At 40.9% G+C, this 27,832-nt stretch overlaps 2 protein-coding genes and 1 long non-coding RNA gene across 7 annotated transcripts; 1 reads left to right on the top strand and 2 right to left on the bottom strand.

Moving 5' to 3' along the window:
* Window positions 1–3,759: 3,759 nt before the first annotated feature.
* On the bottom strand, window positions 3,760–5,429 carry glrx3 (glutaredoxin 3). Its single transcript, XM_046044523.1, has one exon. The coding sequence runs from the start codon at window positions 5,355–5,357 to the stop codon at window positions 4,380–4,382; it is 978 nt and encodes a 325-aa protein (XP_045900479.1). The 5' UTR covers window positions 5,358–5,429; the 3' UTR covers window positions 3,760–4,379.
* On the top strand, window positions 5,256–23,308 carry bag6 (BCL2 associated athanogene 6). 5 transcript variants are annotated; one of them, XM_046044521.1, is made up of 26 exons: window positions 5,256–5,431; window positions 6,333–6,399; window positions 6,831–6,918; window positions 7,015–7,132; window positions 7,683–7,897; window positions 8,545–8,616; window positions 9,834–9,956; window positions 10,041–10,240; window positions 10,543–10,675; window positions 12,159–12,359; window positions 12,453–12,675; window positions 13,005–13,055; window positions 13,267–13,619; window positions 13,713–13,785; window positions 13,915–14,249; window positions 16,927–17,188; window positions 17,327–17,496; window positions 17,647–17,700; window positions 18,133–18,241; window positions 18,372–18,496; window positions 19,192–19,326; window positions 19,665–19,730; window positions 19,821–20,045; window positions 20,586–20,693; window positions 20,775–20,921; window positions 22,740–23,308. In XM_046044521.1, the coding sequence occupies exons 3-26, from the start codon at window positions 6,838–6,840 to the stop codon at window positions 22,863–22,865; spliced, it is 3,705 nt and encodes a 1,234-aa protein (XP_045900477.1). In that variant the 5' UTR covers window positions 5,256–5,431; window positions 6,333–6,399; window positions 6,831–6,837; the 3' UTR covers window positions 22,866–23,308. The 5 variants fall into 5 exon arrangements, with proteins under 5 accessions (XP_045900477.1, XP_045900478.1, XP_045900476.1 ...); XM_046044522.1 differs by having other exon boundaries at window positions 5,256–5,530; window positions 6,333–6,354; XM_046044520.1 differs by having other exon boundaries at window positions 5,256–5,530.
* Window positions 18,921–27,832, bottom strand: LOC123968051. Its single transcript, XR_006824391.1, has 4 exons — window positions 27,787–27,832; window positions 24,321–24,404; window positions 22,158–22,224; window positions 18,921–20,043 (listed from the first exon to the last, which is right to left on the bottom strand). It is a non-coding gene; the product is annotated as an uncharacterized LOC123968051 (long non-coding RNA).

Raw genomic sequence — 27,832 nt, 5'->3', positions numbered from 1 at the left:
TCAGTATAATCAAACACAGCTGGACTCAAATGAAGGTGTAGAACCATCTCAAGGATGATCAGAAGAAATAGACAGCACCTGAGTTAAATATGAGTGTCACGGCAAAGGGTCTGAATACTTATGACCATGTGATATTTCAGTTTTTCTTTTTTAATAAATTTGCAAAAATTTCTACATTTCTGTTTTTTTCTGTCAAGATGGGGTGCTGAGTGTACATTACTGAGAAATAAAATGAACTTTTTTGATTTTTGGAAAATGGCTGCAATGAAACAAAGAGTGAAAAATTTAAAGGGGTCTGAATACTTTCCGTACCCACTGTAAATAATAGCCTACAATGCAGAATAATCACATTTAGATTTTTGTTTCATTTCAATCTGTTCCTCCGTATATTCTATGACTGCTTATAGTTCCTGCACTTAATTGTAAATAGTGTAGCCTACTAAAATTAGGTTAGCAGGGGTATTCTAAAAAACGGATTGAGTAAAAAATCAGAATAAGATAACCCTGAAATGAGGTACCGTTGTAGGCTGGCGAACTCTGTGAACCTCACCTGCTCGGTGGCAGGTTCTCTTCAAACAAACCCCAAGTTTCTCTCTGGGCCTTTCCGAAGTTACTTGCTACTCCCTCTCCCTATACTTCCACTCCGTTTGCGCATTGTTGCGGAAGGTCCGCCACATTGAGTGCCTTCTGAAACCAATGAGGGCAGAGTAGAAGTGAGTTGCTAAACCCTCCAATGCCAAGTGAGCATCATGGGTGAGCACTGTGCTGGTGTAACACCATAACCAAGTACTTTTAGTACCTAAACCCAACCAAGTACTTTTAGTACCTAAACCCAACCAAGTAGGGGAGACCGGGGGCAATTGTAACACATTCAAGTTCTCCAAACAGAAACAAGCTAGAGTGATGACACTTAATCTGCACATGCTCAGTAGGATTCTCTCTCTGCCTGTGGAAAAGGAGCAGGATCATTTCAACTCAGCAGAAGTTTTTAACAAAATACTGATTTTGTGTATGAATGTAGTTTTTGGATGTACAGTATTTTTCTTCTGGTGTCTAAAGTTTAAATTACTACAAATTTATACAAACATAGATTTCATCTCTAGGTTACTGATTAACAATTAACACTAACAAACTATGCTAGTATAGTTGTGGCTAACGGGCATACAAGATTTTATCATGGCTGCAACATTGGGGCAATTGTAACACTGTGTTCACTGATGTTCCAAGCCACATGGCCCAATGTAAGCAGCTTGTTTGTCTGTGTTGACTACTTTTGTTAGAATGTGGACATATTTCACTAACTGTAAATGTAAAACTACATTAAAAAAGGGTGTATTAAAAGAAATGGATTTTTTTCTAATGTAAACAAATCATCAGTTAACATAGGTCAACGTTCTTTGTATAAAATGATGTGTGTTTTATATGTGTTTAACAGAAAGTGTGAATGTTATATAAGCCTAAGTCTGCAATTTCAGTTTTTCTATATAGTGGATTTAAAGTAGTTGATTGTATAAGACCCAGAAAAACCAATGAGAATGACTAGTTCACTTGTGAAAAGCAATTTTATGAAGAACAGAGAACTTAGCAGAGTTTGCTGGACATCTAAAATAATTTGAACCATATAAAAACCCTCTCAAGTAACATTAGCAGTTAAGTAATTACTTTGAGGTAGCCCTAGGCTTTTACTTGACATACAGTGGGTTAATATGACTTTCCCCCTTGCCGAGGCAATTGTAACACTCTGACTTCTTGCATTTAATTAAATATTATAGTATTTTTCTTATAAGTGAAAATATATCAATTATATTATTAATTAGTGCACATATATGTGTTTCTTGTATCAAGAGATGACTTGTAGTCTGTGAGTTATTAAGGAAAATGTAAAAAATGTTACAATTGCCCCAGGTCTCCCCTACTTTTGGTCCCTAAACCTAACCAAACTGCAGCCGCTTCACATCATCAACAAAGCCTCTGGCGCTTAACTTCCCATTGGGGTCACAGAATAGACATATCACACATTTTGGTGTCACACCGGCTTGTTGAACACCCTTTGCTATAGACTCTTCTTCCAAATGTGGGGATTTTTAAATTCTGAAACTACAATAACGTTGCACCATTCACAGGTTAACAACGTAGCCCAAAGGTTATATTGTGTTAAATAAAAAAATGCTGTTAGGCTATCTGATAATAGCCTACAACTTTTGTTTAAGTCAGATCCATACGCTGGGGAGAGAGTAGCCTAGTTCGTCTGAAAGTTGTCCGCTGTATGTGAAGGCTACACTACGCGGATTATGGGAACTCGATTTGGCTGTGAGGGTGACTCCGACCAGAGTTCACTCTCTATCAGAGTGGAAGTGGCGAGGGTCCAGTTTCGGAAAAAAAGGCGCTCTGTCTCCTCCCTCCTTTCAGGGCCAGACACGCTGTTTCATTTCCTCATCGATTCATTCAGTCCGTATCACAGCGCGTATCAAAGCGCCTTAGCGGATGTTTAGCACACTGTGTGTCAGATCAAAATCTCCGTTGGATATAGCTAGGTTATTACCGGTAGTTTGTTACTCTGGACTATTATATAAAGTTACTGCTTTTACTTTTCAGTCCTTTCTTTGATAACCGGGTTTTGGCCTCACATTCACAACATCAAGTCACAATGAACCTCTGCATGTGCACACAAGACATCTGTCAGTTTGTTAGAGCAGTTCCACTATGTTTATTGCACATAATGCGAAATCTCAGTTTTATTGTAAAAAAATTGGTATGACGGTTTAGATATGTAGGATCAATGAATAGGCCTAATTATCTTTATCACTCATGATGTGATTGGTTCACTGATGGAACATATTTCATGTCATAGTACTCCAGATTACATAGCCTATTTCTGAGTTTAACTAACAAATAAAAATGCTTTAAGAAAGGTTTATTTGCACAATAAGGAAACATGCAATGTAATTTAAATATAGAAGAAAGAAATGTGCGTTGTCCAAAAAGAGTAACTTAAATTAAAAAACAAGCAGCTGATTTCTGCATTATATTCTGTTATATTTTGAATTGTCACCTGCCAGCTGAATTTTTTGTTTCCCTTTGCAGAAATACAGACATTTTCACTGTAAACTGGAGCAGAAAATGTCTCCAGAATGCAGGAAATTAAATGTTTAATGCTCCAATTTTCAGCATTTCATATTTCCTCAAAATAGTGTTAAAAATCTTCTTCTTGTTCAAGTGTATCATCACACCCCTAATCTGAGCTATATATCCCCACCGCTCTTCAACAAAAAGTGATGCCCTTGATCTCAAGGTTCATCAACTCAGAGTTCAGGGTCAGTCTTAGAGTATTAAAACTGCTGTCAGGAATAGACCCCAGGGCAACCTTTTCCCCCTCATGACATGCACATCACTACACAATTAAAGAATCCCTATTACTACATTTGTGAAGCTCTGTCTAAAAACTGTTAATTCAACACTACTTAAATCTTTGGTGCAGCTGTTTGCAGTGCTGTTGTGTTAGATAAGTTTTTTTCTGTAGGCAACCTGTGACTTTGTTCACTCTCTGTTGTCAATTACCAGTTTGAATTTAGCAGCACTGTATTTTTGGTTACAGAGCCATTAATATTATTCTACAGCTAAATCAATGACATTTCTACAACTTTCCCTATTACATAAATGGCCCCTGTTTTTGTCCTTTGTTTTGCCCATGAACTTAACTGATCTTCTCACACATTAAATAGTCAATGGAAGTAGCACCAAAACAAAGGAGACCAAAAGTTGTTTTTTTTTTGTTTAATCATGTTATTGATGAACAAAGTATTAATAATTTCCACATGAAGCTAGTTCCAAGTATTTAAACCAGAGTGATTTTTGGATATAGTTAATATGTGGACAGCAGATGGACAGGACGGCATGACAAGTCAGAGGCTGGGCCGGTCAGCAATAATGTTTCACTGAATATAAAGTTCCAGTTCTTAGGCGCGAGGTTGTGCATACTGGAAGGACAGATGTAACACAAAACAATGCAGACACTAGATAATATCAGCTGTTCTCAGTAGGCTGTATTTTCCCAGAGACAAGGATGTATAAAACTAGGCCAAGCACAGGAATCGCTTAACTTTCACTTTAAACATTTCTTAAGATGCATTTTCAAAATGTCAGAATGAAAACCAAAAATCAATTTTCACATAACTGCAATATCATTTTTTCTTCTTTACTTTAAATAGAATGTGATCCTATCCAAGTGCTACTAGTGAACAATTTGATTATTAAATCTAATTTCTAATCATAACTTCTTTCTTTTACTGCCTGGCACTCCTGTAATGTTACATCAGTGACAGAGGGCCGATCTGGTCATGTATGGAAGCTTCTTGTTCCCCCTGGCATGACACATCCATCTACGACTCCCCCTTCAGCACTGACACCAGGTCTCCACTCTCCTTCAGCTCCTTAAGTATGTCCAAACCCCCGATCAGCTCTCCTTTCACGTAGAGCTGGGGGTAGGTTGGCCAGTTAGAATAAGTTTTGAGCCCCTGACGCACCTCTTCATCCTCCAGAATATCAAAGGTGTCATAATCCACCCCGGTGGCGTTCAAAATCTCCAGCGTCTGCCTGCTGAAGCCACATCGTGCAGCCTCCTTGTTGCCCTTCATGAACAGCATGACTGGTTTTTGGTTGATGAGGGTCTTCAGACGGTGCTCCAAGGGGACAGCCTTTGGGCAAGTGTTCTCCAGCTCTCCAGACTCGGCCAGCTCCTTCACTATGTCCAGTCCTCCCACCAGCTCCCCATTCACATACAGCTGAGGGTAGGTGGGCCAGTTGGAGTAGGTCTTCAGCTCCCTTCGGACCTCCTCGTCGGACAGGATGTCGAAGCTGCTAAACTGGATGTTGTTCTCCTTCAGCAGCGCCACTATCTGCCGGCTGAAGCCGCAGCGAGGCTCCTGGGGGGACCCCTTCATGAAGAGCATACAGGGGGCCGCGTTGATCAGCTTCTTCAGCCGCTGGTTCAGGTCTGCGGTGCTACTTTGCGCAGCTCCACTCGGACTCCCGGTGACTGCCAAGCGCTGTACCTTCTTGGTCAGCTCAGGAGCATGGGCCCCGTCCAGGCGGTCCACCTTCTCCCCTCCCTTGAAGAAAAGGAAAGTAGGGACAGAGGCGATTTCATACTTTTCCGATACCTCCGGCACACCTTCCGCCTCCAGCTTGACAAACGTGGTGTGCGCGTGTTCCTTGGCCAACTCGGCCATCACTTCGTTCATGTGGCCGCACTGAGGAGCCCATGACGCCTGGAAATGCACAACGGTCAGGCATTTTCCAGCTTTGGCTAGGAAATCTTCAAACTGCTGGCGAGTTGTTGCTTCCACGACATTCGCCATTTTTGCTTTCCCCTGTGCAGCGGTTCCGGTGTCGGCCTGACGTCACATCCGTGCAGCCTGGTGGCTTCTAGCAAGTACCAGAGCTTGTACTTGGAAATTATTTGCATGGTTTTTGATGATAAGGAACAGCTGCATACACTGGATAGGTTGAAAAGGATAGTTTGACTTTTAAGGTAACCGTTGAACACCAAACTGGGGTCTTTATGAAAACGAAATGTTGTCTCTGGTATAAGCTTATTGTAACGTGTGGTTTATTTAGCATTAGCTTAGCCTCCTTACTAGCTAGCATAGCAAGTCAAAGTTAGCTTCGTTGCAAATGTAACGTTATGACTTGTTTCCAAATTAATCCTGCTAGCAAGCCAATGCAACCGAACAGTTGCTGGCCAACGTAATCCGCAATTAACTTTACAGTTAGCGTTAAACTACAGATCACTGCTGAAATTGTTGAATTAATGGAAAGAATTCAAATGTCCGTGCCGATTGGCCTAGCAGGATACAGCTAACCTACGCTAACTTAACTTAGCTAACGATAACCCTCTTAGCTATTAGTTAACTAGGTTAACATTATGATGCTACTTAGCAAGCGAACTTCACTGTTAACATTGACGACATAGTCCAGCGTTAGCTTCTCAGCCTCTGCTACTTTTTTCTGTTTAACATCTATTGTTTGGGTTAACGACATTCAACGTTACACATGCGATTTCCTTGATCGTTCACCAACTGCTTTGTTATTGTTAGTGATGTTAAAGAAGCATCCATTTGGCAGTTTCATGGATATGTAGTTATTTTCTCTGCATGGTTTTAATATTATTGTGCATGTTTGTGAAACTGACGTTTTTTGAAGGTGTAAGTTAATGATGTGTGGATTAGTCATCTAGCCCAAGGATGGTCATCGAGTATATTCAGTGTCTTCAAACTCCTCGTTGTTCAAATGGAGTCCAAAACCAAAGACATGTTTGTTTGTTTTTTTTACAGTGATTTCAAAGAGGAAAGAGAAGCAAGTACTCGCACTTTAATAGCTGGAACCACTGAATGTTTGGAGGTTCTAATTTCTGCTTTTCTCATCTTTGTTTTTATAAAGTGAATATTTTGGAACTGTTTGTCCTACAAAACAAGCAATGTGAATACATAATCATGATGTTTCAGAAATTGTGATGGGCATTTTTGTTATTTATTTATACTCTAGCTTTAGTGGCTTCATGAAAAAATAGAGATTGATTGAGACTGGAAATAACTGTTGTAGTCTTTCATTCACATTTTCTGCTGGAGCTGTACCATTTAATCAGTTTGCCGTATGTATTGGCCAATATTAGCTTATTACAGACATATCATATCGGCATATATATCAGTGTTGGTCACAATTTTTAATAAGATTTTAAACTGTTATTATAGATGTCAAAAATGTTAATTGGCCTCAATAATCCATTATCAGTTGGGATATAATTGCTTAAACACAATGTTTGCATGATACAGGAACGCCATGGAAGAACAAACTGCAGACATAGAGGTGACAGTCAAAACATTAGACTCCCAAAGCAGAACCTACACTGTTGGTGCTCAGGTAAAGTCATCGGTTCATTCTGCAAACTCTGGAGTTGAATCTCATTTTCAGTTGGTCATTTTGTAGTCTTACTCATGTCTTCCATCTTTTTTGTAGTTGACAGTGAAGGAGTTCAAGGAACACATTGCCTCTTCAGTGGGTATCCCCGTGGACAAACAGAGGCTGATCTACCAGGGCAGAGTCTTACAGGATGAAAGGACTCTGGCAGATTACAGTGAGTAATCAAGGGGTTCATTAAAGCAACACAGAACACTTTAATTTGGTTTCAAGGGCAATTTTAGATTTGTTTTTGCACTCCTTACTGTTTTGTTATTTCAGATATATATTACAAGTGCATGTTCATAAAACATGTTTTCTTATTTATATATCATTATTTGTACATTGATTCTTAACATTTGGGCTATACCCGTAAGTAAGCAGGGATTTTATTTTAGGGATGCTGTTATTCTGTTGGTAGATTTGTGTTGCTTTGGTGTTATTTTGCTGTTGCCACTATTGTGGAGGAAACTGTGTTTTGCAGTCAGTAAGTTAGCTCTAAAGTTCCCACTTGAGCTCCAAGAATCCTTTTAAACAACTGTGCTCTGAGCTCACTTCACTTGTGTCTGTCAATATTTATATTATATTGCCAGCAAAATTAATTGGACAAAATTGAACAGCCATTATCGACGTAGAATACAGCTAGGATTTCTTTTCTCAATAGAAAAGTGTGAAGTCAACGCTATCATGTGTACAGATGTAACTACAGTTCTCTGTTGTTGTCCCAGATGTGGGTGGCAAGGTGATACACCTTGTGGAGCGGGCGCCTCCTCCGCCCTCCCAGCCTGGCTCAGGGTCAGGTGTGACTTCAACCGACAGTGGACCCACTTCGTCCTCCCAGGGAACATCACAAGTGCCTCCACATGATCGCAACGCTAACAGCTATGTAATGCTTGGCACCTTCAACCTTCCTGTTAACATCATGGACCCCCAGCAGATACAGGTATTTCTGCTTTGTGACCTGTTTAGGGAACAAACTGGGGCACTTATGTTGCATTGTGTTGGAAGAGAATATGGAATAAAAAAGTCCAACCATAATATAGGACTGCAATGTGGAATTAGCGGACAATATTTATCTTTTAGCCTAATCGTAATAGTATATTTTCATCATTTATTGTACAATTCCAACATACTACATAAGAATTACTATGTCAGATTTCTCCCATGGATCTCTGATTTCTGACGTGCCTGATCATAACGAACGTCTGGATTTTATCAGGCACAGCTCTGTACCGCGACCTGGTTTTGTTCTGTCCTCTGAATGGGTACGTTACCCCACACGGAGCATTTAAGAAGCGGAGTGTTCTGCCTTCTTGATTTTGTTGACTTGCTCTGATTTTGTTGACTTTGTAATTGGAATCCAGCAGAAAGGGTAGTTTGAGTTCCATCTTCTCATCTTTCAAGCTGTAGTTGCTCATTCCATTCCTGAACAGATATCACAACATTTATATAGTGGAAGAATGTCATCTGGTTTGAAGTATGTTGTCCAGCCTTAGTCATGTTTAATTTTATAATCTTCAGAAGATTTGTCTTGCATGTTGAGCGTTGTTCCCAAAGGTGCCTTAATTCGGTGTTGTTCTTCTTGTTTAGATGTCAGTTCAGCAGATGGTGTCTGGCATGGGAGAAAATGCCAGGAATGCCAGAGTCACAACCAGTACTGGGGTAAGATGCCTTCTGATAGCATACAATCCCATATAACCAGGGCTTGACATTAACACCCGCCAGATGTGGGTGGATTTCAGCCCTGGCGTGTAACACAATCACTGCCACTAGCCACTTTGGGCATGTTGAAAAATTGTAGTCTTTTCAAAAGGCATCTGAAATAACAAACAAATTGCAATTTGACACTAAGACACTGCAACTCCTATGAGTATGCTACTACCAGTGTTTGCTCATTGGTCCATTGTGAAGCCTATTGTCTTGACCAACAACACTGTAAACACAGTCAGAGGGTTGTTTTAGCCGTTAATTATCAACTTAACCAGTGGCAGCGATAATATAGTGTTCTCTTTTAATAGCAGGAGAATCCACACAACAGGTGCGTCTCTCTCTCTCTCCTGCAGTACCGCGGTGCCAGGGTGCACCAAATATGACATCCAGACTTTGGCAAACGAGAATATAAAAGTTAAATCTGTCACAGGGCAGCCACAGTCCCTTAGACCTGTAGACTGTCAGCCTGCTGCCTGCCTTTAACCTGATGGTATGATAATGATGATGATGGGAATAATCTGGAAAAGAAAGACCTGTGTACTCGTTTCAGGTGGACGTATCTCCAGTTACTCAGAGCAACCAGGGCTTCATGATGAGAAACATAAATCCAGTCAGAGCTCTGAGGAAATGCAGATGCAAAACAAACACACAAAATCCAAAGTGCCCAAAAATTATATAGGCCATCATAAAGCTTTAATACTGTTGCGTTAGTTATTTTTTCTTAGACAGTAATTTATTCTTTGCTCTTTGTTTCTAATGCAGATAATTTTTCTACTCTTTATTACAGTATTACTGCTGTTAAAATAAATAAGCTGTGTTCTGATGATTTGTTTTCAGTTTAGTTTTTATCTTTTCAATTATTCATTAAGACCCATGCAGCACTTTTAGTATATACAATAAGAAGCTACTCTTTTCATTTGTTCATCTTAGTAGACTACGTTTTCAAAAAAAGGAGCTTCACACACAACATTATCAGAGCTAATGATAATGTTAGTGCTTTTTAGCACGGCGATTTAAGCATGCTATTGTCAACTTTAATCATATAAAACTTTTTTTCCAACAGCAAAAATGTGGCTAATGAAAATGCTGCGTGGCTTGTAAAAGTTTGTGTCAAGCCCTGCACATAACATTATCCAGTGTTTTGTTGATCGTCAGCTTTTCTATTTCAGAGCAATGGGTCTGTGAATGTGCACATTGATATGGACCAACCAGTGCAGAGCGAGCCTAGGCTGAGGCTAGTGCTGGCTGAAAACCTGCTGAGGGACATCAATGATGTTGTCCACAGAATGGAGGTGAGAGCACAACCTTCAAATTACTCCAGTTGCAAGGAAGAGAAACGTCTGCCTCATCAGTAACAAATTTGCTTCAATTTTCAGGCTCGGCCGAGCGACTCATCCTCCCAAACAGAGACAACTTCTGCTGCTTCTGCTCCCCCTCCTCCCTCATCTTCGTCTACCACCTCCACTCCCTCTCCTTCTGCGCAGCCCATGGACACCTCTCCACCTCCAACAACTCCCCCACCTCCACCCACCTCTTCAACACAATCTGAGGGACCAACACCCCAACCTGGACCCAAGTAAGAAATGTTCTCTTTCAGTCACTCAGATTGTTACATATGCCACATACACCACACAAGCAAGTCTGTGTTGTTGTTTTTCGCCACACCTTTTAAAGTCAGGTGAATTTGAAAAGGACATGAAATAATTTAGAATAGTATCAATAAGTGCAGATCACATCTCCCCATATTAGAATGCTTTATTGAAACGAACATATGAATATCTTTCTGTCCCTATACATGGTGTGATGCTGTGTCTGCCAATTTTGTGAACAGATGTTTTGTTTGAGTGTAATCTGATTTGCCCTGCTTTCTTTCCCTAGTCATCCCAGCCCAGCTGAGTTGGCGGAGATGTTGTCTGAGCTGCGGAGGGTGGAGGAGAGGCTGCAGCCCTTTATTCAGAGAGCTCATACCATCCTGGAGACAGCCACCACCGCAGAATACAACAATAATACAGTAGGATTTAAACATCTAAATAATGATTAACTGGTGACTTCTTGGAGATTTCTGAAAAATCTCCTCTTGTTTATGTAATATTTTTATCTTTTAAAGGAAAAGTTGTTCCATGGGACAGTAACTTCCTGGAACTTTCGCTAGTTTCCTGGCAGCTGGTCCTGCCCCAGAAATACTTTAACACCCCTGTAAAACAGGAAATTATTGTTTTTACACTTCTGTTTTTGTACAAAGTAAAAGACTGTTTACAAAATAAGTTGTAAAGATTCAGTTATGAGATTTGTGTTAATTAGTGAGCTTTAGAGGTGCTTGTAGATGTTTTTTGTTATTGTTGGACAGAGCCAGGCTAGCTGTTTCCTCTCTGTTTCCTGTCTTTGGGTTCATCCAAGTCTCTTTTTGGAAATTGTCTTGCTTCTTAATCTTCGCTCAAACCAAGGAGTGATACATAAAAGCAGCCTTCACCAATGTCTTTTACTGGCCGGCATGCCCCCTTATTGGATATCAGTTTTTGATTGGATGCTGCATGTGTCACTCAAAAGTTTAAAATCTGTGTGCATTGTAGGTCTGAACAACAGAATGACCACAAACAACTTTCTTCATTCATTAGAAAGAGTTTTTCATTATTTGATTTACTATATCTATTACAAAAGTTAAAGTCAGAGAGTCTGTCTGTCTGAAACACTTTTTACATAATTTATCATTTCTTATTATATCATTCAGGCAGATTATTCCCTGAGCGTCGACTTTGAGTTGAGTTACATAATTACAATTTTTTTCTGTTCATGTTCAGGTGTTAAACATCTAACAGCGACAGAGAGAAAACATGCTGCTCTGGCAGTGATAACTGCCTTTTTATTAGTATTAGTACAGTGCACATGTGCAGACAAAACCTCCATCAAAAGGCTTTACAGTTCATAGGCCCCATCCACACTACTCCGTTTTAGTTTACAAACTAAACTAAACTAAGAAACTAACGGAGAATAGAAGAGTTGATCTTCGTCTCCATTAAAACGACTGAAAACGCATCTATTGGCCGTTCAGGTACACTGGGCATGCACCAATAAGGAGCTGGGACTGTTACGGAATTAACACAAGAGTGTGGCGTCGGAAAACTGACTGGGAGTCGTTGCAAAGTAAATACGGCGACATGCACAGTACAAGTGTAGGCAGATAAGTGTTATTTGCATGGTACATAATATTTTAATAAAAATACCATGTCAAAAACCTGGTCAGAGAGCCGAGCGTGAGCGGCTACGTCATCGTTTCTAAAGTCCTCCATTTTGGCCGTCATCAGAAACGGATGTTGCTTCATGTGACGCTTCAGAGGAAAGTTAGCTACTGGTGGAAGATTATTTTTATATTTATATATATAAGACACACACACAAGAAATGTTGTCCATTATTGGTCAGAATCCTGGGTATTTAGTTTTCATTCAAAATGTTGCCCCAGCTGTATTTTTTTATTTTATTTAAATTTTTGCCACAGGAGAGAGAAGAGGACCAGCGCACTCTTATCCTGACGTGGGAGTGTCTCCGTCTTCTTGGCAATGCCCTTGTGGCCCTCAGTGACCTGCGATTGAACCTCATGAGCCCTGTGCCGCGCCACCTACATGTGGTCCGGCCGTTCTCCCACTATGCCACCCCAGTCACTCTGCCTGGAGCTGTGCACCACCATATCCCAGTCCAAGTAAGTGAATGCAATTGTATTTTAGTTAAAACTTATTAAAATGAACCTCTTTGAATATAGTCAGACTGAATTTACTTGAATCTTCACTGACAGATGAACCTGGGTGCCACAGTCACTGCTGCTGCTAACAGCACTGAGGGACATGCCCCGCCCAACCAAACAGCCAACCAGTCGGAGCAGGCAGGTCAGGGACAGACCTCCCCCCCACAGACTTCCCCGTCCAATCAGCAGGCTGGACAGGGACAGGCTGGCCCCCGGGTCATCAGGATCAGCCACCAGGCAGTCCCGGTGGTCATGATGCAGATGAACACGGACGGTGTGTTGTCCCCTACCCGCCACTGATTGAATGCCCCACTACATCAAAGCTGTTTGTGTGTCATATTGCTGGGCGACAGTGCATTGGAGTTAAATGATCGCACACTACTGCATCCTCTATGCACTGCTGCCACAAGCATTTGATCTGATGAATGGAACTTCTACTTCTCATTCACAAGCTCAACTTTCATGTGCTTCTGTTTCCAATGTTTATTATTATTACTACTGCCTATGCATTTCTGTAGAGAGTAATAAATTGGCAAATACTTTAGGATTTTACAAGGGAGAAGAAACTATCTGTGTATCATTGTTTTTTGTGTGTATTTGCAGGCCCAAGTGCAAACCCTGCTGCAGCTGGACAGCAAATGCCTGGACAACCGGGTAAAGGCCAATTGATCATATGTTTGCCATAATACTTTTTACCTAACACAGTCTATACATGTAAAACCCTTTAAGTTGAATTAAATACTGGATATTGGTTTGTATCAGAAACGACACCCTTTTCTAACTCCTGAAAATCCTTTTCATTTTCTGCTGATAACAGAAGGAACTCGTGGTATTCTAATTCATTGGTCTGTGTTTCCCACTTCAGGTGCCCTCCCCCCTGACTTTATGCGGAATCTCATGCAACAGATCAGCCAATATGCCGCTGCTGTAGCTACTAGCGCTGCCGCCGCCACCGCAACTGGCCAACCAGTCCCACCTCAGCCCACCCCTCCTGGCTACAGCTCCACAGCCAACTCCTCAACTACCACCACGGGTCCTAACACACCCACCACCACCCCTACTGCACCCCCACCACCACCCCACACTGGCCCCCAGCCCCAGGCCAGGGTTGTGTTCACCAGACCCCCATTTGCACCTAACATGCCCCCTCCAGCCTTCGCCACCCGGGGAACCACCATCAATGTGAGGGCTGCCATGCCAGGCCAGCAGCCAGGACAGGTAGGATTAATGTGTTCTGATTTGGTTCCTGTTTTGAAACGTATTGACAACACAATTAAAATTTGAGACTAATTAAAGAATCTTGCTCCACAGGCTTTTAACCCTGCTGCTCTCAACCAGATGATTAGTGGACTGGTTGGACAACTTTTGCTGCCAGGACAAATGGGTAAGCTTTTCCAGTTGTTCAATTTAGATTTGGACTAGCAGCATTTTTCTGTAATTATAAAAGCTAAACATTTTAATTATTAGTCAGGGATTGTTGTCAATCAGTGATATTTCAATCTGTTTTTTACAGCTGGTCAAACCGTCACATCCTCCTCCTCCACATCCACGTCCTCTTCTTCTTCCTTTTCCTCCTTTTCCTCTCAAACCTCCTCATCCCCCTCCTCCTTTTCTTTCTCCACCTCTGGTCCAACACCTCCGCCTACCACAAGCACAACCAGCCAATCTGAGACCAACACCAGTGAGCCCCAGTCCCAGGAGATGCCCCCAGACCTCAGCCAGCTTCTGGGTTCTCTCTTGGGGGTAGCCGGTGGGGGCGGTGCAGGCCCTGTAGGGGCCCCTTCAATTACTGTCTCCACATCTGGTGTCCCAGCCTTCATCCAGGGAGTGAGTGAATTTATGCAGCAGGTCAGTATTTGAATGTTCGACTTGAGTGCACTTAATAGACTTAAATAGACTGAAAATTGCATGTGGATTTGGATATTGCTTGCACCTGAATTTACATCACGTAAAAGGATCTAAAAATCTAATTATAATATAAATACAAGTATTTTACCTCAAGTGCACACTATTCACAATTTTATTTGGAGACACTGCAATCTTAAAAAAAGTATTATAACTAGTCAGCACTGATATGTATGACCTAAAATCAGAGTAACAGATGTGAAAATTCATTGTGGTTATTTTTATGGGATTCAGCATGTTTTGAAAATCTGTATCTCTTTGTGACAAAAATCAAATCATTTTAATATTTTTTTTCATTGAAAATTAAATGCAAAAATGACCATTCCCATTATAATCATGACTCGTATCACGATAGCTGTCAAAGTAATCGCAACACATTTTGCATATTGTTCCGTCCTATTGGCACCCTTGTCGTACTTTTTCTTTGTTGAGATTGCTTATTTAAATACTATTTTTGCCAGTCTGAGACTGTATTTTATTTAGTTCTCGTACAACTGCTTGTGTTTGAAAAATGTGACTCTTGTTAAGCTAGCTAACATCTCCCCGCCCCTTTAGACTGCGCAGCTGAGCAGGAAAGCTACAGTAGGCTGCGTCTTTAGCTGCTATGTAACTTAACATTAGCTCAATATACAGAAAGTAACTGGTAGCTGTATTTTATTACTACCTACTTGTCCAATGTTGAGAACATCAGGTACACACTTAGACTAAACTAGTTCAGCCTACAGCTCTGTCCTGTACAGACTAGTTCATCCAAAAGTATTTTTCAGGTGAAAAATACTTTAGAGTGGTTGTTAGGAAAAGAAAGGATGGTGGTGACTGGAGGAGCTGAGGTTAGCAAAAGTTAATTAGTGATACAAACTAATGCTTTTAAGTTAATGGGGAGACGTTTCTTTTTGGATTTTGATGTGCAAATAAAATGCACCTCAGGAGGGAGGAGGTTTTTCATGTTGCCTATATTTATGTCTATACAGATAAATGTCTAAAGCAGTAAAATGAAGACACAAAAGGCAAACAAGAACAATCCTATCTACAATGATTCTGAGGTCATATTAACAGGGTTTAGGGGGTGTTGCCCAAAACATGCTGTGCCATAAATGTAAAATCACTGTGGAGAGCATCACAACCAACCAAATGACTTTCCCCAAATCTAATGGTTGTAGTTCCTCCCCAGTAGACTGATTTTTGGGTGTTGTTTATTATCTGCTCTAGCTTTTCCAAGTATTTGTTCAGAGATATGGTTAAAATAATGGCCCAATATGATGTGAAATTACACATTTTTCATTGGAAAACGTAAAATTTTCTTGGGGGAGGATCCCACCACCCCACCCCCCTGAACATGACTACCACGACCACCACCAAAACATTGAACTAACCTCAAATAAAACTATGGGAAACACTGAAATTTTAAACTATTGTAATGTGTATTGCATGCAGAGGGCAGATGAGTGGGTTAACTGTGTTATTCCTGTAGTGCTTTCTAAGGGTGCTCCGATCGATCGGTCACCAATCGTAATCAGCCAATAATGGCTTTAACTAGTTTCATCGGTGGTTGCTAAAAAGGCTGATCAGATTGTTTGAAAATGCTGCTGACCCAATGGACTATAAAAGGATGACACAGACACTCACATTTGGTTTTCTGATTCGGGCTTATCAGTCATGCAAAGCAAAACACGATACTACTGACAGAGTTTTAGTATTTTTAATCTTTATAAAATCAAATAAAAACCTTCTGTCCGTACGTAAGTGTTTGCTAATCTCTCCTCTGGTAAAGCCGGTGGCAGTAATTCCATGTAAAAGATGTAGACTGTGCTTAGTGCACAAGGATTAAATAAATAAAAACAACCCACTGAAATGATAAAAGGCCTATAGCCTGTAAATCATATGAAATTATAATGAATATAGAAACTATAAGTAATATTAACAATATACTGCCAGTATAATATGGAATTAACATTGTACTTTTATTTAAATGTCCCTTATTTTCAAATCTCAATGATAACAGTTATGACTCCTCTCTGTAGCCCACTCTCTGCCCCCTAAAGCCCACAGAACCTGCCTGAGCTTTCCAGAACAAAAGCAGCTACTTCAGAGTTTGTCATTGACTCATGATGCCTTTGCTTCTTTATCTCCCAAATATTTTGGCTACAGCCTTTTTTGTTGCAGTTTTTTTAGTTGAAGTAAATTTATTAAGATGCTGTTTGTTCTGTTTTTGTGGTTTAGTCCACAGGAAAGCTATATTTGTTAAGCTATATGATGTTTGCAGTAACCAGGCAAAGGCTGCTATGGTTTAAGACTCTAAGACGGATAGACCGGAATTTTATTGCCATGTTTCCTGGCAATAAAATTAACAGTTGTCATTTCATGATACTTTATCATCTGTTAATTTTAATACTTAATACATTGTTTTTAGGACTAATTAAATGAATATACAGTATACTGTATAATGCTACATGATAAATAAAAGGCTTCAAATAGAGCCAGTGATTGGTGATCGGTATCGGCCCAAGAAATACTGATCGGAGATCCTCTAGTGCTTTACATTTAAAAAATCCACTTGCATTTCAAGTAAAGCAAAGTAATGTTAACAAATCCTCACTCCTCATTTCCATTTCATTTTTAGGCCTCCCAACCCATCTTCTCTCCACCTCCACCTCCCTCTGGTACCACTCCCGCTCAAGCTGCAGGCCCCAACCCCACACCCATACCCCCAGGGGCAGCTGAGGCCCTCAACCCGGAGCTCTTCACAGGCATCGTTCGTGGCGTCTTGAGCACCATGATGGGCTCTCTGGGCCAAGCCCAGAACGACACAGAGAGTATTGCCCAGTTCATGCAGAGGCTGTCCCAGGCAACCAATATCTTCATCAGCCCTGAGGATCCTACAGGTAAAGAATGACCATACTAGTACATTATGTTGAAAGTAACAGACTATGCTGTCATTCTGTCAGAGCAGAAAAGCATCAGAGCATCAGAAAATTCACCACTCTGGATGATGTAATTTCAAAATTGATTGTGGTTCCCAGGGTTTTTTGGAGAGCTGCTGATGTTGGTGTGCCAGACGTTCACCATGTCAGACTTGGTGATGCTGCTTCATGGCCAGCACCAGCCCCTTGGCCGTATCCAGCCTCAACTGTCCCAGTTCTTCACCCAGAACTACCTCAACGGCAGAGAGCCCACTGATGAGAACATTGCTGTCAGTACTTAATTTCAGATGGATTACTCATCTCATAATACTCAAGCTTAGATAAAAGTAGATAGAGCTCATTTACTTTCCCATGTTTGATGGTTTGTCTTCTTGTCCTTCTATGTGTTTTTCCTCATGTCGTCTGTTTCCATTCCCCAGGCTGCGGCTGACAGCCTTGTTAACGAACTGGAGGAGTATATCACTGAGAGCTTTGTAAGTCCTTGATGTCCGCTACAGTATCCCTAAAATACAGAATGATTAAATGTAGGGCTGCCACCAAGTCATCAGTGGGGAATCCCCTGAGACAACTCTCATTTTGTCAGTTAAATCACTGCACTTTTTAATCGGAGCATAGAAGTAATGCAGGAACAGCATGGCAGGCTGTAAACCACAAGCACATGACAAATTAACTGTTCAATTGTAATGGAAACTTGAACTCAAGCAAATGCACATTATTAGACTGTTAAAGATTTTGCAGAAATGAAGACATAGTCCAATAATGAATTATTAATACATTATATTTCCGCTCTACTGATTACATTTTAAAGCTAGTTTAAGTTTTAACATTTTTAACAAGTTTAAAATGCTGTGCTACCTGTTTAGTTTTAAATGTATTGATGGCACCTCGTTGTTCAACTCCCACAGAGAGAGTCTTCAGTCACAGTGTTGGAGGGCGTTGATGTCACTCAGACCAACATGTCCTTCTTCAGACAGCAGCTGATGCACATTGCCACACACATTCTGCGTTGCACTGGTAAACTTTTTAAAAACAGTATAACTCAGTTGGTCTTGTGATTTAAGTAGTGATTATACTGTCTGTGTAGGACATGTAGTATTGTTATTTGTTTTGCTAATTATGTAACATCAACATTTTTGTCATCCAGATGACTCATTTGGGCCCCGACTGCTACAGATGTGTAACCAAGCACTGTTTGAGTGTCTTGCCCTGAACCTGCACTGCTTGAGAGGAGACCAGAGAGCCCTCACTGCAGTTATCAACCACCGAATAGTCAGTACACAATCTCTCACTATTTCACTTACTGTTTGTTTTTGCTTGGATTCTGGTCTCTGTTCAGCTGTAGACTCCAGATGAAACTGAATTCGGCATGTTGGGCATAGGATATCAAATTTTAGTTATTTGTGCAAATGGAAGAACACACACGTCTACTTGCAGAGAGCATCAATTCCAGATAGCGGCGCTTGTGGCAGGAAATTACAAACAAACCAGCCACATAAAAAATCTTTGTCATGAAATTGTCAACCATTATATGACACTGCAGCAAGTGAACTTTGTATAGAAAACAAATCCACATTTTACAACCAGTGAGTTACAATAAGTGAATTAGTTATTAAAACCTTATTACACACTGTCAGATGAGATTTCAGAAGTGTTAATTAAACTGAACTTTATTCTCAGAGATGACATTACATTGTAGATTTTGACAGTTTATTCAGCGTGACTCAACAAGAGCAACCCTCAAGTACAAAATGGCAACATTACAAGCAAAAAGACTACAGCAGTTAATTATTGCGTCTTTGCAAGGTTCTTGTGGCGCTCGAAGGAATGACTAAGAAAAAGGAGACTCAAAAAATGCTGCTAAACGTTTAAGCAATCCAAACAAGAATGATGCCAAAAAGACTAAATACAGAATAAACAGCTGTTTGCCTGTAAAGTAAAAAGTTTATTTTCTCTTGTTGTTCCAGCGGAGGATGTCCAGTGACATCAGCCCCAGCCTGGTCAACTGGATGACCAGTATGATGACGATGAGGCTGCAGGTCATTCTGGAGCACATCCCCATCACACAGGAGCAGATCCAGAACTACATAGTTCACACACAGGTAACGTTTATTTTTGAACATTTACATTACATTTCAGCTCAGTATCTGTGGTTTCCCCCCAGAGTATGGATGGACACGTTGCCTGTTGGAGGAAATCAAACCTGCAAGCCTCACTTGCATGATATAACCGCTCAGGCCTGAGGCTGTCAGTTACACTCCCAAGTTTTCCCAAACTGTGTTTCTGTAATTTGAGACTTAAGATTTTTTACTGAGGAACGAAATGCACATGTTATATGCAGAGGAAGCAATCTGTCTTATCTGATGGCTGTGACATATCCTCTTACTTTGGACGGCACGTCTGAAATGGCTAATAAATATTAGATGACATTCTTTCACAGAGAGATCAGTCTTCTGCAACTGGCACACAAGAGCCTGAACGAGCACAAAGTGCAACGGTAAGCATGGTGTGTCTTTAATGTCCTTTTAAGTTTGACATTTTAGGTACTGCTTTGCCTTTTTAGTTCCCTTATGTTCACTGTTCTCTACTTTGAAAGATTGGGGACACCCTCTCACCAGCTGCAGCAACCACAGCAGAGGAGGCCATGTCGGTGTCACACGACACGAGGGCATCGTCACGGGAAACCAGGGTGTTGCCTGGGGACTTGGGAGCCTCGGGAGGAGCCGCACCATTAGGTGGCGAAATGGCAGCAGCAGGAGCTGAGGGAGGGAGTGAGGAGTCTGCTCGAGAGTCAGAGGCCTGGGCGGCTGCTGTTCCCCCTGTAAGAGCCCCCACAGTCTGATTACTGCTTCAACATTTATCTTTTTGTTTGTTGTCCAAGGAAGGGCACTACACATGCTCTTTTGTAGCACCGCCCTACTTCACATTACAGTGTCCTCATTACTCTGGATAATCCAGTGAACAAACTAAACTGTCCATGTAGAAAATTGTTCCATTGAAAACTCTTTGATGTTGATTTTAAATTTTACAAATAAGATCTTTATCAGTCTGATTTTTATGATTTTCTCTCTAGTACTTTAAAGGATAGTTTAAAAATGGTTTAGCCAAGTCTGGCTTAAACAGTACTCATACTTGTCCATTTGGCGTTTTTAGTACAACATTCGCTCTTTTTTCCCTGCTGAGCTGTAGGGACAAAGTTTTGAGCATTAATTTGACACACTTGAAAACATGTGAATCCATCTTGTAAAATATACAGCAAGTAACTCGTAAATCCCTGTTTTCCCTCGTTAAATAGATAAACTTCATTGATCCTGAGGGAAATTTTGTTTAAATTTGTTTTTTTTTACTGTCTGTCTTGTAGGAATGGGTGCCCATTATCAGGTGTGATATGATCACTCAGAGGAAGATGAAGGCTCAGCCTCCATTGTCGGACGCTTATTTGCATGGCATGCCAGCTAAACGCAGAAAGGTAATCAGATCAGCTGTAAATTTACTTATTACATATTAATGTCACTTGTCCACACTTTGTTCAAGGTTTGTGTGTTTCTAGACAGGACAGGCTGGTGGAAGCCTCCTCTCCCTCTCAGATGCAGTGAATCAAGCTGCCAGGACAGCAGGAGTGAAGCCCATCACTTCTGCTGAGCAGTTACAAGATGATTTGGAGACCCAAGAGCTGAAAGAAGCGTATGCAGAACAGGTAACTAAACTAAAAAAAAAAAATGACCACAGTTTGGCCATGATTTGTATTGTTGAATCATGAACGTAACATTTTCTCAACAGCGCAAAGACTAACGCCATCATTTAATGACAATTCATAATACATTTATTCATTAAGCGTCAGCTAAATGAATAAATTATCCAATCCATATTCATGTCAGAGGTCGTACGCCTCTGGAGCAACGAGGGGTTAAGTGTCTTGCTCAGGGACACAATGGTGGATAGGTCACAGTGGGGGATTGAACCTGGGTCTCTCACACCAAAGGCAGGCATCTTATCCATTGCACCATCACTACCCAATAATTTCCTCCCAGCCCTGTACTCTACTGCATTACATTATTGCTCTGCTGGTAATATCCCCTTCAGATCGTCTGACTGACAGAAAAACCTGTTTGGGACTGCTTGTTAGGATGACTGACGAGGAGGTGGAAAACGAAACTAACTGAAAACACTGCTAATCAGGCAGATAATCTCACCACAAATCCACGTTAACTTCAGCACCTTCGATAAAATGCAGCTCATAGTCGCAAACAGAGTAAGGTTGCGCCTCAGTTTTTAGATGTTTATATTGCAAACCTCTACCAGCTACGTTACCACTCATCACAACTGTCTGGACTCAGAGCAAGAGCGAGTTAACTTGATTACTATCACAGCGTACGGTAGTTTTGCATCAGCGGGGCTGAGTTGGTTCGCTCTGCGAGTTGACCTTATCACTTATACATTTGTTTTTCACTGCGTGAGAAAAATTATGTGCGTGGCACGAGATCTCATCACACCCCTACTGCTAGGCGTACTTTAAAAACACAAGTGGTCAGACAGGATACAAGTCTGTATTAAGCAATTTGTGTAATTTATCTATGTATTAAGTAATTGTTTGAAAGTGAGCATCAAATTTCGATTCAATTTTGAAAATAAACATACTGGTTTGTCTTTGAACCAAACTTAACTGTAGTTGTAAATGTGGACAGTTTTACAATGTAATATACATATATGCATCTGGTATGTTTCTTTTCACTTTCATATAAGCAGATGAGGTAATTGTAGAGGTCAAACAATTCGTTAATTTATCAGTTAGTCAACAGAAAAATAATCATCAGCGATTATTTCATTGTAATTTTTCCAGCTAAAAAAATTTTACTTTTTACTTATACTTTTTGTCTTATCACTATAAACTGTATATTACTGTTGGACTAAGTAAGACGTTTGAAAATGTCACCTTGGATCCGAGGTAGCCTCTGTTCCACTCGCTGCGGTAATTCAGCATCCTCTCTCTTTCAGTATTTCTGACAAAACAAAGTATGTTCATGTTTACTTTCTACATTTTACGATGAATAGGCATTCACTACAGCAGTTGCTATTAGAAGTTGAAACCTTAACAAAGTTTACAAGAGTGGCTGTGCATGTACTGACTTCATCTTAAGTTGGTTTCGTCCATATACATAAAATTCACCAAATTTTTAGCTGTAATTTCTGCTGTCTATACATTTCTACACTGTTTACTCCTCCTTGTCCTGTTGTTTAGCCCGCAAAGGTCTGGCTTATGGAAAACGGCAAATTTTATAAAGCCAGCCATACGACAGACTGTTGAGAAAGGAAAGGCTATCCTAAACTATATTTTTAGCAGAGATGTTCTAAGAGTCTTATAAGGACTTTGACTTTTAGTTATTAGTGCTGACAAATTTCAATGACATAGGGAACAAACCTGTGGTCACATGACTCGTGCCTCTAACCACCAAGTCACCTTCTGACATACTACTTGTACGTCACACCATGAATAATCACATCTTTTTCCTCTCAGGTTAAAGCAGACATCAAGAAACGAGTGAGGGACGACCCAGATTTTAACTCCCAGCAATTCCCCAGCGCACACGGAGCTTTCTCGTCAGACTCAAGTTCATCTGATAAGAAACCTGCAAGACTCTAACCGTTTCCATCTTCATTATTTCTTGGATCTTCATTCAACCACCACTCAACGCAGCTTCACCCTCAAAACTGTCTTCATGCCTTTTAAGCAGTTAGCAGTTCTTTAGACTAATTGCCTAATGCTAATGTGACTACTTCCCCAGTGCCTATTTATTTCTTTTTTTAATTTTGGTCCAACATTGCGAAGAGAATATTCCTTGTTAAAAATGTAGTTAAGTTTGACTAAATCAGGTCACTTTTATTTTGTTTGGATACATGTGTATGTCTGTATTTTTTTGGCCTCTTATCCTCATGTTGCTTGGTTAATATGGAGCCTAAATGCTCGTTACTTAGTGGACTTTTGCTTCCTCTCAATATTCTCAAGCGCAAGAGTACACTTTCATGTGATGAACATGCTGTTTGGTACATGAATGTACAGTAAGCTTAATAAAAATCTTGATACAATACAAGAGTACTTTTTTTAGGCTTTTAGAAAGTTTGAAAGAAGACCAAAATGATCAGCTGATATTAGCTTATCACAGATATCAGAATTGGTCTTTATGTCTGATGTATGAAAGTGTTGCTATTACATAGTTTGTCCACCAGAGAGCAACAACATGTTCATAATTCTATAAAATTCAGTCGCAATTCTGTATCATCAAATTTAAGGGATGTTTATCAAAATGTTTTATGTGAAACAAAATTTTGCAATAATTTGTCAGGCTCCAGTTGAAACCACATGAAAGGCATTTCTTTCATTTTTCGAAAAATACGTAAAAACAAGATTGTATTTGGAGATTTCTGAATGTTTCTAGTTGTCAATCATCTCCACCTATAAATGGATAAATGTAATGATCATATTGCTCTGCTCTTTATATTAATCATATCAAACAAACACAATTTAGTCACATGTTGCACCTTGAGTAACACTTAGGCTGACTGATCCAACTATTTCTCTCTCAATGCAGATTCCTATACCTTAATTCAGGGTATCAGCCGACACCAGTGGTCTTTTAAAATTTAAAAAATGTATACCAGACTATAGAATTCACTTTTTTTATAAACAGCTTAGGATTGCTACATAAAAATGAATGATGGCGGAAACACTGAATTTTACAAAAGACATAGACAAAGAAACTATTAAATATGATTGGTCACATGATGCAATACCCAGTCCATTTAATGTCAGTATGGGGGCTGGAAACAGTGCTTAGGTAGCCAAATAAAGCAATGCTATTTTAAAAAATATTGCACAAACCTAATCATTCTATATTGTTAAAACATTCATGATACGTTATGTAAAAGTGAATTTCTTAAACTAGAATTTACTTCTACAACTTCCAAAATAGTTTTTTTAAATTCTTTCAAAGTACTTCTAAATCCATTTTTACTATTATTTTTGTTTTATATGCTGTTCCTTAATTCTAATTATGCAATAACACCCTACCCCCACCCCATGCAGTTGATGTTGACTAACCTTTATTGTTCTGCTTCCTTTGCTACATCTCTTTCTTGAGGAACGAAGCAACACATCATCTTAGCAGCCTCTGATCACTTGGTGCTAACAATGAAAATGCAATATCAGTTTACTACTAGGCCTATGTAAAATACTCCATTACAAGTAAAAGGCCTGCATTTAAAATCCTAATAAACGTAAAGTATTATCAGCTACATTTATTTTTTAAAAACCTGTCCTGCCCAGCAGCCTGTTAGTATGATGAGTTGGATACCATATATGCATGTACCATGATGTGCCAGACAGATTTTACTTTAACAAAAGTACTCCTTTGTCTGTTTTATTATTTATTTAATTATTGATTTTTCATCGACCCCCCCCCCCCCTGCACGAACATGCAAAAATAGACAGCACAGAGAAAGGACAACGCCTGCAAGAGGGCTTGGGGCGGGGAAAAAACAACAACAAACACAAACAAACAAACAAACAAACAAAGACGAACAGCAGCAATAAACAGCTGACATACTACTAAGAGAGAAATTAAAGCAAGCCCGTTGGCCGCGCCAGCCAACATCCCCCATGCACAGCACGCCCCCAGGCTGCCATGCAACACCAGCCAAACCAACAACGAGGCAAAATCTACTAGCCCAGCTGCATGTCACCACCAACCCACCCACACATCCAGGGCCGGGAATTCCAGGCCCAGAATAAACCGGAGCACAGCCCTGCCCCGCTCCCACACTGCATATCCCGAAAACTAACTTTATACTTCAGTCTCCAAGAGGAGTCCGATAACCGTCCGACAGAGAAATGGGGAAGCATGGATCTGACGAAGCAAACCATGGACGTAAACTGGTCCCTCCAAGCCAACAACGAAATATGTCCCACGTATTCCAATGCACAAACCAATGCCCAGCAGCCATCCAGAGACCCTGAGCCCTCTGAACCGCAACCAGATCGACCCGCGCCATGCCCAGATACCACCACCCCCAGTAGTCAGAGCACCCCGTGACCCCCCAAAGCGCAAAGGACCCCATACCACATGTCCCGAGGGAGAACAGCAGAAAGCTGTGCCGGGGAGCTCCCCACCGCCAGGGAACGATAACGCGGGAGAACCAGGGCAGACAGTCCCCCAGCCCAGCCGGAGGCATGCCCCCCCAGAGTGCAGGCAAAGCCAACAGCCCCCAAGCCCCGTGAACCTGAGGCCGGTCCTGTCCCCTGACGGGGGGCCCAGCCCTTCCAATCAACCACCCCCAAGGAAGAGGGCCAAAACCCACCCCGACAACACCGGCCTTGTGCCCCAGGGACTCCTGAATGTGAGAGAGCCGGCAGGGGGAAGAAGCGGGAGCCCCACCCCTGCCGATGCCCCCACCTCACCCCTCCCACACAATCAGGAGCACCAGAGGGTTGCGACGTGACCACAAAACAACCATCGTCACACTCCAAAGCACAATCCTTCCCCACACAGGATCCCCGTACAACCACCAAGCATCCAATCCGAGCACCAAAATCCCTAGAAAACACCCCCCAACCAGCTTAAAAAGGAACAGCCCGCATACCCAACCCACCCTGTCAACCCCATCTCCACGGTCCCCCACCCCTCCAACAACCCGCCGCCAAACCCCTCAGAAAACCTAAACACAATTATCAGGATGCACAGCATGCACACAGGACAGAGCCGCACACCAGCCCAGTCCAGGCCCGCACCTGACGCCCCCAACAGGCACGCAAGCTAATCGCGACATACAGGTGAGCCAACCAACATCACCCCGCTACCAATCTAACCAACGCCACACAACAGCCAAATAACGCGCCGCACAGGGGCAATTACATTATTAATTCTGATGCGTCAATGTGTATGCAGCATTTTACTGTTATAGTTGCTCGAGGTGGAACTAGTTTTATGTACTTCATTCCAGTGGTTCCCAACCTAGGGGTCACCAGAGAAATCTGACGGCGTGGGAGATGGTTAATGGGAGAGGGAAGAAGAAAAAACAAAGTTCTGCTTCATAAATTTTAATGACATTTTCAGAATTTTCTCTGATCTTTTTTTGTGAAATATTGGATCATTTTAATGTCCTCTTGCTTCGAACAGTTATTTAAATGAAGATCTTTCAAGGGGAACGATCTCTTTGGTGAAACTGCTAACTAATAGACATCTGAAATGTTTCAAGGGGCCACAACTACACATCGATGTTTTGTAAGAGGTCACAAGCAAAAACAGAAATCTTAATATTTATAAATGTGTTGAATTTTATGAAGTGATCATACCTTACTTGTATGTAAAATCTTAATTCAAAAAGTAACAAAAGCTGTCAAATAATTGTAGGAGTATAATACTCAAATGCAGTACAGTACTTAGTTACATTCCACTACTGTGACCATGTTATCCTGAAATGTATTACATTGATGAAAAACAAAAAATACTGTTGCATTACCTAAACCCCCTGCAAGCTCATATTTATTGTAGTGTTTTTCTTTAGCCCTTGTTCAAACAAAGATTAACTCATGTCTACTCAGACTACAAGGCGAATAAACCTTATAGCAGGACTATCTTTACTACATAAGGAGACAAGAGATGTGGGGATGTAGAGCTGATCAAAAGGGATCTGTCTGCAGGAAATAAGATCTCTGGGGACACCAAACAATGACGCATGGTCATAAAGCATCTTGCACAGTCACAGAAAAAAAGGATGAGAACATTTTTGAACTTTTCTGGGGTTGCCAAGTTCTCTCACAAGCTACCAAAGTTAGAGAGCTTGATCAGAACAGGAGACTCACTGCAGAGACTGACTAGACATATATTAAAAACCGCCAGTCACAAAGACATGCAAAGGGCTTTGTAGAAGTTTCAGCCTAGATGATGTGTAGTAATGTTTTCTTTATCTGGATGAAAAATAGCCGAAGAGGAAAATGAGAAGATCTCAGCAGATAAAAAAATGTGCCCATGCCCACACTTCAGTTATGATCAACAGTATGCAGACAATTTGAGGTGACAATGTGATAAAAGCTCCCCAGATAAACTCAGAGTGCTGCACATGCTTCAGACACCATTTCACTGAAAACAGCCTCAGAACGATAGCAGATTTATGGCCTTGCATACAAAAAGACCTGGCTTTGAAGCTACCAAGCTGAGGGGCACAATTGCAAGTGTTCTGACAAGAGGTTGCCATATTTGCTTGAACAAATACAAAGAAACATGAGTTTGATGGAACACAAAATGTCTTGATCCCTGCAGAAGGAGACAGAAGACATAAGGAACCAAAAATGATTTTTCTTGAGATGTAAGTTACTTTAGTCCGATCTCAAAGTCAGACATTACTTAAGCAATTTTATCCCTCTAGTGATCAAATTGTACATTTTACATGCCAACTCAATTATTTTCTTATCCTTTAACCATCTGTGCTAATTTTCATTTCATTATTAATTGTTGATCCTGCTGCATCAAATTACAAATAACAAACTTTGGCATGAACAACATACTTACCATGTGCTTCCTCTCTGTGTATGCGCACCCGCCCGACCTTTGACCC

The sequence above is a fragment of the Micropterus dolomieu genome, linkage group LG03 (assembly GCF_021292245.1).
Source record: "Micropterus dolomieu isolate WLL.071019.BEF.003 ecotype Adirondacks linkage group LG03, ASM2129224v1, whole genome shotgun sequence".
Classification (NCBI taxonomy): domain Eukaryota; kingdom Metazoa; phylum Chordata; class Actinopteri; order Centrarchiformes; family Centrarchidae; genus Micropterus; species Micropterus dolomieu.
The sequence above is the reverse complement of the archived record's forward strand: the minus strand, read 5'-3'. Positions and strand labels throughout refer to the sequence as shown.

Bases quoted from the DNA above. Each gene is read 5' to 3' on its own strand.
- glrx3 (XM_046044523.1), bottom strand. From the start codon at position 5,357: ATGGCGAATGTCGTGGAAGCAACAACTCGCCAGCAGTTTGAAGATTTC.
- bag6 (XM_046044518.1), top strand. The intron at 6,919-7,014 runs GTAAAGTCATCG...TCTTTTTTGTAG, and splicing joins CCTACACTGTTGGTGCTCAG to TTGACAGTGAAGGAGTTCAA. The intron at 8,617-9,833 runs GTAAGATGCCTT...TTTCTATTTCAG, and splicing joins GAGTCACAACCAGTACTGGG to AGCAATGGGTCTGTGAATGT.